Source organism: Kogia breviceps, chromosome 4 (assembly GCF_026419965.1).
Source record: "Kogia breviceps isolate mKogBre1 chromosome 4, mKogBre1 haplotype 1, whole genome shotgun sequence".
Taxonomy (NCBI): domain Eukaryota; kingdom Metazoa; phylum Chordata; class Mammalia; order Artiodactyla; family Physeteridae; genus Kogia; species Kogia breviceps.
Window position 1 is genome coordinate 173135092 of NC_081313.1, and position 8610 is coordinate 173143701.

The 8610-nt window shown below is 56.3% G+C and overlaps 1 protein-coding gene across 2 annotated transcripts; it reads left to right on the forward strand.

Annotated features, from left to right (window-relative positions):
• The first annotated feature begins 102 nt into the window (after positions 1 to 102).
• Positions 103 to 4559, forward strand: IER2 (immediate early response 2). Of its 2 annotated transcripts, XM_067032649.1 has the most exons (3): positions 103 to 220; positions 1243 to 1404; positions 1799 to 4559. In XM_067032649.1, the coding sequence occupies exon 3, from the start codon at positions 2938 to 2940 to the stop codon at positions 3610 to 3612; it is 675 nt and encodes a 224-aa protein (XP_066888750.1). In that variant the 5' UTR covers positions 103 to 220; positions 1243 to 1404; positions 1799 to 2937; the 3' UTR covers positions 3613 to 4559. The 2 variants fall into 2 exon arrangements, with proteins under 2 accessions (XP_066888750.1, XP_058915989.1); XM_059060006.2 differs by lacking the exon at positions 1243 to 1404 and having other exon boundaries at positions 151 to 220.
• The last annotated feature ends 4051 nt before the right edge of the window (positions 4560 to 8610 follow it).

An 8610-nucleotide genomic window follows, 5' to 3' on the forward strand; every position in this document is an offset into this window, starting at 1 on the left:
GCCTTGGCAGCCCGAAGTGCGGAAACATCCGCTCTCTCTTCCGCCATCTTGGTTGTGGGCAGAGACGGCTTCCTGTCTGCACGTACCGCCCCTTCGCGTCCTGGTCCCCGGAGGTGTCCTAGTTCCGTCTGGCTGGGTTCGACTCAGAGCTCCAAATCCCTCGGTTCGAGACCCAACCTCTCGGATTGTTGCTGCGCAACCTGTTTCCCTTCCGGGCAATGTAAATAATAATAGTCTCCTTTAAGTCAGGAGAGATTATGGCTGGGGAAGGGGCTCATTCAATTTGTAGAACATCTTCATGGGCTCCCTGAGCCTGCACCTATATCCTGTCCTAGGAGATGGGAGATGAGAGATGGTCCCAGCCCAGGGTCGGGAGTGGCAGGTTTGGTAAGGAGTATTGGGAGAGGTGGCATCCCCACCTTCCCGCGGGGGCAGGGTGAAGTGCGGACATTCTGTGGGGAGTTCTGCTGGACTCTCCCCTCCTCTTTTTTCCTGCGGAGGAGGGATGCCTCGAGATCGCCCTGGGGCGGGTTGGCCGCGAGTGGGGGCCCGGAGATGCTTCTGGGGGGTGAGGTCTTTCTGGGTGCGATCCTGGGGGTCGCGGGAGTGGGTGTGGTGGTGGCTCTGAGGATGGTCTGCAGGGAAATCCTCTGCTTGTCAGGAGGGGTCAGGAATGTCTGGAGAGGGACTCATAGGGTCGCCACCTGTGTGACAGAGCCCTTCTGTGTGGGATCTCCGGGAAAGCACTTTTTAATGGGGGCGGGAGGCAGCTGTCGGCTGAGTGGGGTCCTGATCTCTGGAGCGGGATGTCTGAAGAAGTCCTCGGAGGGTCGCCCCCGTTGTGTGTCAGAGATAGCGTCTGGGCTGGGGATGTCATTGTGGAGTTTCGTGGGAGGGAGGATGGGGGCGTCCTCAGCAGGTTGCCATAATATGTGGCAGGATCGCTGAATGGGGACAGTTTTGGGAGAAGTCTTTTAGAAGAGAGAATAATTGTTCCCATGTGCCGGGGTTGGGAGTGGGGGACATAAGCACACTCCAAATGTGCACGAGAAGAGCAATTTTTTGCGGAGGGGCAGGAATACATGAGAGGGGGACTGGCAGGGTCTCCATGGGGGGAGGAGGGGCGGGGACAGGAATGTAGTGGTCCTCAGGGAGTAGCTGCTTGTGTTGGCAAGGTCTTTGCGTAGGTCTCTGGGAGATGGCGTCAGCGTGAGCCCTGAGGTGGTCCCTACCCGCCGGCAGGGGGCTTTCCGGAGGGGCGTCACACCTTCCTGGCCTCCGGAGGGAAGGAAGCGAAACTTTTCTCCCACTCCTCGGGACCCCCTGGACGCCGCTCCGGAAACCGAGGGCTCCAACCAGCTCTGGCGGCTGGGAGACGGAGAGCGGAGGGGGCCTGCCCGGAGGGTAAGGCACCACCCCCGCCCGCCCGCTCGCTCGCTGGCCCGGAAAAAGCCGGCTAAAGTGTTGTATAGAGAGCCTGGCCCCAGTCCTTATATGGGCAGCCGGAAGCGGCTAGAGCGCAGCATGTCTTACGTCATTACTTCCAAATTTAGTTGTGGAAGTCTGGCAGATCTAGTGGCGGGAAGGTTCGCGCATCAGTGCGGGTGTGTGTGTGTGTGTCGGGGGGGGGGAAGCCTCCCCTTAAAGGGCCCGCACCACGAGTGAGTGGAGCTGTTCGAACAATTCTACATTTTCTGAGGAACTGGAATTAGGTTTTCTTGGAACTGTAGTGCGTAGCGGAAGGTGGGGCCGATGTTTTCTATCTATCTGCTCTATCTCTGCGTTGCTCATTTTCTAGGTCCTATCCCAGCTCCGCCTCCCGGGAAGCAGAGGCGGAGAACGGCTGCGTCGTTTGGGGGACCGCAGCCACATGTTCACTCGGGCTGTGTTGCGGCCGGGTCCTCCGCCTTACGAGCTCCACGCCCACGGTGGATTTCGTGCCGACAGAAAACTGGGGTGGGGGTGGGGGCTGCTCAAAGCGGAGCGCAGAGATGGCAGCCTGGGCTGCGCTTGTGTCTGCAGACGTCCGCCGCCCGTGTAGCGGGCAACTTTGCCCTAGAGCCAGCCAGCGTGTCCCGCTTTCTTAACTGCTTCCAAACAAGGGGAGTGACGGGGGCTGGCGGACGCTGGAGAGACAGGAGAGCTTCAGGTTCCACTGGTCCTCTCTCACCGCCGTGGCTCATTTATTCGTTTAGCAAATATTGGACGAGTCATTCTGCCTCGGTTTCCTCACCTGAAGAAATAAGATATAACTACCCTCCGAGGAGTGGAGGTGAGAGATCAATGAGATGTTTATGAAAGGAAAGCCTTTAGCGCCTGGCACGTAGTAAGAGCTTAGTAAGTGTAAGCATCGTTATTGATTTAAAAAAACAAAAACAAGATATTAATTAGGCGCCTGGTAGATGCTAAGCACAGTTCCCACGGGGGATGTACCCGTTAGAACCCAAGTCTTCCCGGGTGCGAAGGGAAACGTGCCGCCTACGACCCGCAGGGGTCTCCAGACGCAACCCGTGGGTGGGCCCTGAGTCCCACCCACGGCCCCTCTCCCCTGGGCCCGCGCGCGGGTGCAGTGGGGGGCCCTGAGGAAGCAGACCACCCCGAGAGCTCAGCTTGGACTGGGGAACGCTTCTCCTCACACGAGTTCGGGTCCCTTTTCTTTGCTCGGTAAATTCCACCCTGTCGCTTTAAGGAGTCTCTCGCCTCGGAGCTGTGGAAAGCCCGGATGCGACTTTCTGATTGGGCGGGGCGTCTCAGTGACTTCACTTGAGGTACAAAAGGGCCCGGGTGGCGGGCGCCGGGGCAGAGCGTCCTGGCAGCGTCTCAGCGTGGGTTGGCCCGTAGAGAGAGGCGTGAACGAGCGCCTTGTCCAGCGTGCACCTGCCACCTGCCCTGCCCAGCCGGGTGTCCCCGCCGCCTTCGCCCCTCCGTCAAGCAGCTATGGAAGTGCAGAAGGAGGCGCAACGCATCATGACCCTGTCGGTGTGGAAGATGTACCATTCGCGCATGCAGCGCGGTGGCCTGCGGCTGCACCGGAGTCTGCAGCTGTCGCTGGTCATGCGCAGCGCCCGGGAGCTCTACCTCTCGGCCAAGGTGGAAGCCCAGGAGCCCGAGGTGCCCTTGCCGCCCGCCCGCTCCCCTGACCCTTGCCTGCACCCGCCGCGGGAAGCGGAAGCCGCAGCAGAGGCAGCGCCCTCCGACGGTGAGCAGCCCTCTCCGGAACCCATGGACACGCAGGAGGCACCGAGAGCGGAGGAGACCCCTGCCCGCTGTGCCCAGCGCCCCGCCAAAGTCAGCCGCAAGCGGCGGAGCTGCAGCCTGAGCGACGGTGGGGACGCCGCACTGGTCCCGAGTAAGAAAGCCCGCCTAGAAGAAGAGGAGGAGGAGGAGGAAAGGGCCTCTTCGGACGTCCTTGATCGCCTGCAGCCCCCTCCGGCGCAAGCGGAGGGCGCCTTCCCCAACCTGGCGCGTGTCCTGCAGAGGCGCTTCTCCGGCCTCCTGAACTGCAGCCCCGCCGCGCCCCCGACGGCGACGCCGGCGTGCGAGGCGAAGCCGGCTTGCCGCCCGGCGGACAATATGCTGAACGTGCTGGTGCGGGCCGTGGTGGCCTTCTGAGGGTCCGTGAGCGGCGCTACCAGAGCCCAGAGCGCGGGCCGAACCGTCGGCCAGAGTGCGCAGACCCGAGGCGAGGCCCACCCCCGGGGGAGCGCCCGCGGAAACCGTGGAGAGGGGCAGCCGCCCGGGCTGCCGAGATGCCCTGAGAGGGACTCTACCCACGGGGTGCCGTCGCCACCTGTGTGCAGCGGCGACACCGAGAAGCCTGAGCCGGGGGCGCGGGCGCCCACAGGTGCTGTCTTAACGGACTGGGATGTGGACCTTACCCTCTCCTTCTGGGACTTGGAGAAGGAAGCTTTGGTTCTTTAAACTTCTCAGGGTTGTACTTTATTTTTTACTGGGGGCTGTGCTGCCCTTTCAAGGTTTTTCAATAGTTGGTGTTTCCGTTTCCAACCTCAGAATTCCAGGCACTCCCTTTCCCCCTCCAGTGACATACTTGTGCAAGCGGTCATCGTTGCGTCATGGGCAGACGTGGGGAGCTTCCTGTTGCCTTGCGTGGGTGTGAGGCCTGGGAGGAGGACCTGGGATGTGGACGCCCAGGGGAATGGGAGAAGGGCGGCCTGAGTCACTTCGCCTCCGCGTGCTGTGGGTTATTGCCCCGAGCCCCTACGCCTTCGGGGGCAGAGGGCAGATTTAATTTCAGGTTAAAATTTTTCTCATCTGGTGTGTTAGAGGTGGGAATATGTTGACAGTCTCAAGCTTGATCCTCCCTCAGACCAACAGACACAATCAACCCAGAAGTTCCTGGTTTGAATCACAGAAATGGGGGGAGGGGGTTGTTCAGAGCGCTGTAAAGCTGAGCTGGGATCAGTTGCTGGTGAGACTGGGCCAGTTTTGGGGGAGGGGGGTTCTGTTTACCTTTACTGTGGTGGATTCTGTTAACTCCATCTGTCTGGCCTTTTTGCTAGAAATGCCAGATAGGAAAATAAAGACCGTTTGAAGAAAAAGTCTGTGGAGCCCGTCTGGTTTTCTTCCCTGGTGGGGGAGGGGCAGGGTTAAGGGGTCAGGAGCTGGCTGGCGGCTTGCTGGGGCCCCAGAAACCGGTCTGACCGGCTACCACGTGGGCAGAGTGGGCGGGAAGGGGCCGGGCCCCTTTTCTTTGCCAGAGCACTGGGTGCTGATTGCCTGGTGCTCTGACCTTTCCTTAACTCTCTCACGTTTGGGGGTTCCTTGGACATTCTCCTATATTTCTGGCTGGGTCAGAGTGCTTTCCGAGTTCAGACGTTTGGGGGATACTTTGGGTACTGTGACCCCAGCAGAGTCGGGGGACCGCACCTCCTTTGGAGACTTGAAGGATGTCTCCCAACAGCCCTCCCCCCCGCCCCGCCCCCCGCTTGATTAACTGAATCAGCAGGGATCCCACAACTGGGGTGGAACTGAGCAGGTGACCTTTGGAGCCCAGTTCCAGTCTCTGGCGGTATAACTGTGTGGTTCAGGCGAGGAGGTGTGCCCCTAGCCTCAGTTTCCTCATCTGCAAAGTGGGCCTCAACAGCTTCCCCGCGAGGCTGTAGGTTTAGTAATTCCCGTGGGAGCGCTTGTTTGCTTTGGCCCCACCCCATCCCCAGGTTAGCCCCCCAGAGAGGAGGAAACCCTCACAATTGCCCCAGTGCTGCTGGTTTAGGAGAGCGGCTGTGACGTTGCACTGGGGCTGGGGGGTGGGGGATGGGGCTGTTGGGAGGACAAAGGAGCCGCAGGTGCGGGCGGTGAGGGCGGCGGCAGGCGCCGGGCAAGCTCCCGCCCAGCCTCCAGACTGCAGGCTCCGCCAAGGCGAGCCTCCCGAGACCCGGGGGACCTGACCCTGAGGGTTGAGGGAGGAGGGTGCGGGGGAGGGGAGGCCCCGCCCCCGAATGCCCGCCCCTGGCTCCCCTCCTGCCTCGTTCACCCATCGCACTCCCTCCTCCCTTCCTCCTTCAGGGCCCCCCAGGGGAATCGCGCCTCCACCGCAGCCCGTTTCCTTCCCGGGAAACGTGAAAGACTTTAGTGCCGCCCCCTCGGGGGACCGACCCACAGCTCCGCAGTGGGATGCTGGGGGACTGAAGCCCCACACCCCTCGCGGTAGCTCAATGCGTCCGCGTGGGAGCAACTCCCTCGACAACCTGGCCCGGCCCCGGGAAGTCCCCGGCGGCTGGGGAGGGGGCATCACTGCGCATCCTGTCGCAGGAACCGCCGGGCGCTTCCTTCCGCGGGAAGCTGCTTGGCAGACCCCCGCCCCCGCCCGGGCCGCCTGGGGGTTTCCGGTACCCGGTCACTGGGGGCTGAGGGCTGGAGGTGATGCTGTGGCAGACAGGCCAAGTGCCCCTCACATACACCCGCTTAACGTATACCCTTCCCCAAGACCCCATGTCACCCATCAGGAGAGACATAATTGAAAATTTGTCACAACAGTCGACGTTGATGAGCCATGGAGTTTCCACGCCATTACATGGCATTGGGTTATTGGGACAAGCCCTCTGGGTAGTAATCGATTGGACAATAGGTGTGAAAACTAAAACTGTCACACATCTCATGGCCTGTGGATCCCCACGGAACCTCAGGCCTGGAAAAAGAGGTTCCAGAAGGGTATTTACTTCAGCATTGTCCAAAATTGGCACAAATTGGGGACTTCCCTGGTGGCGCAGTGGTTAAGAATCCTCCTGCCAATGCAGGGGACACGAGTTCGAGCCCTGGTCCGGAAAGATCCCACATGCCGCGGAGCCACTAAGCCCGTGTGCTACAACTACTAAGCCTGCGCTCTAGAGCCTGTGAGCCACAACTACTGAGCCTGCGAGCCACAGCTACTGAAGCCTGCATGCCTAGAGCCCGTGCTCTGCAACAAGAGAAGGCACCGCAACTAGAGAAAGCCCGCTCGCATCAATGAAGAACCAACACAGCCAAAAATAAAATAAATAAATTTATAAAAAAGCACATACAGCAGATATTCACTACTATATATAAAATAAACAACAAGGACCTGCTGTATGGCACAGGAAACTATATTCATATCTTGTAATAACCTATAATGGAAAATAATCTGAGAAAGAATATATATCTAGGGACTTCCCTGGTGGTCCAGTGGTTAAGACTTCACCTTCTAATTCAGGGGATGTGGGATCGATCCCTGGTTGGGGAGCTAAGATCCCACATGCTTCAGGGCCAAAAAACCAAAACATAAAACAGAAGAAATATTGTAACAAATTCAATAAAGACTTTTTAAAAAAAGGTCCACATGAAAAAATCTTTAAAAATCTGTGTATGTCTCTATATATCTATATCTCTGAATCACTTTGCTGTACACCTGAAACTAACACAACATGGTAAATCAACTATACTTCAATTTTAAAAAAAGTTGTTTGTTTTGAAAAAAATAATAAAAACATACGGCAATACAAGTACATGTATATGTATGGGAAAGTGTGTACAGACACTGTGCTAAGCCCAGAGAGCTGGAAGAATAGTTCCTCATCCAGTAGCTCAATGTGAATGAGAGCTCCCCTCCCAGCTTGAGTTTGGTCTAATGCTAATGATTTGACAGGGTTGATTCTTCCTGCCTTCAGGCCCCCCGCACTCATACTCCCACCTCACCCGTGGTTCCTGCCTCAGGCCCTGGGTCTGTCTCTGTCTATACTCACCCTTAAGTAGGCTTATTCAGTCTTAAGCCCCTAACTGCCACCTCTATGCCGACTACCAAATTTTGCTCTCCATCCTGGACCTCCCCCTAACCTCCAGGCTTGTCTGGCCAAGTCCTCTCTCTCTCTGTCGTCTCCCCTTGAGGCTCTAAGGTATTCCAAACCTAGCAGGACCTAAAGAGGATTCTTGCTGCTTCCTGCCAGCCTTTCAGCTGAGGAGGAATCTTTCTTGCCTCCCCTTTTCTCCTTCCTTCATACCCTGTCCAGTCGCAGGTGCTGTCAACTTGACTACCTATCCCACTCCAAGCTTTTCCCCACCCTCATGGCTCCCACCTTGCTGTGAGCTGCCTTCACCTCTCACCTGGGTGAGGGCAGTGGCTTCCTCCCTGCCCTTGATGCCCAGAATCTATTCTATGCAGCAGCTGCACTGATCTTATAAAAATGCAAATGGGATCATTTCACTATCCCTGCTTTCCTCTGCTTCATCTACACTGGCCTCCTTTTTGCTTGGAGAACAGGACAGGTGTGTTCCAACCCCAGGACCTTTGCACTTGCTGTTTCTTCTGTCTGCAATGCTCTTCTCCCAGACATCCACAAGTCCATCCTCACTTTCTGCTGAAATGTCACCTCCTTGGGGAGGCCTTCTTTGGCTACCTGATCTAAAATAGCACCCCAGTCTGCTACCTACTCCTTTACCCTGTTCAGCCTTCTTTAGAGCACTGCTCACCTCCTGAAAGGATATGTTTCAGTTCTATTTAGCATCCATGGCTCCATATAAATGTCAATTCCATGAATGCCCAGCCCAGGCCTGAGTGAGTGAATGAGGTTGTCTGGGGTAAGCAGGTGCTAAATGCTTAATATTTATTATCTCATTAATCAGTGACTTCCCATGGCTCTTAGAATTGAATTTCCCAAACTTCAGAGAGTTGACGGTCAGGATTTTTGTCATATATGCTTAACAACAGTACTACTATTTAAGTTAATATATTTTAAAAACTTAACCCACTTGTCAATCACTCACCATACTTAGAAGGTAACAGTGTATAAAAGTTACAATGAAAATGAAACACTGTCATAAGACCCTGCTGAAACAGTAGCCAATGTTAGGTTCCAGACAGCTTTCTTTGTTACAGAGGAAGATTAGAAAGGTTAAAGACACATTATTGCCAAAGACGATCCTTAGACTAGCTGAAAAGGGAGAGACTCTGAGGGATTCATTACATTATTTAAATAACATTGAATCACTTTGCCCACTGTCCCAGAATTAGGAAAATTCTGCTTCTGGAAGAGGGACAAAACCCCTAAGACTGTCTGAAAGACTCTGCTTGATCTGTGCCCAGCCCATCTCTGGCTAATCTTGCATCATTCTCTGGCCACACTGATCTACTTTTTG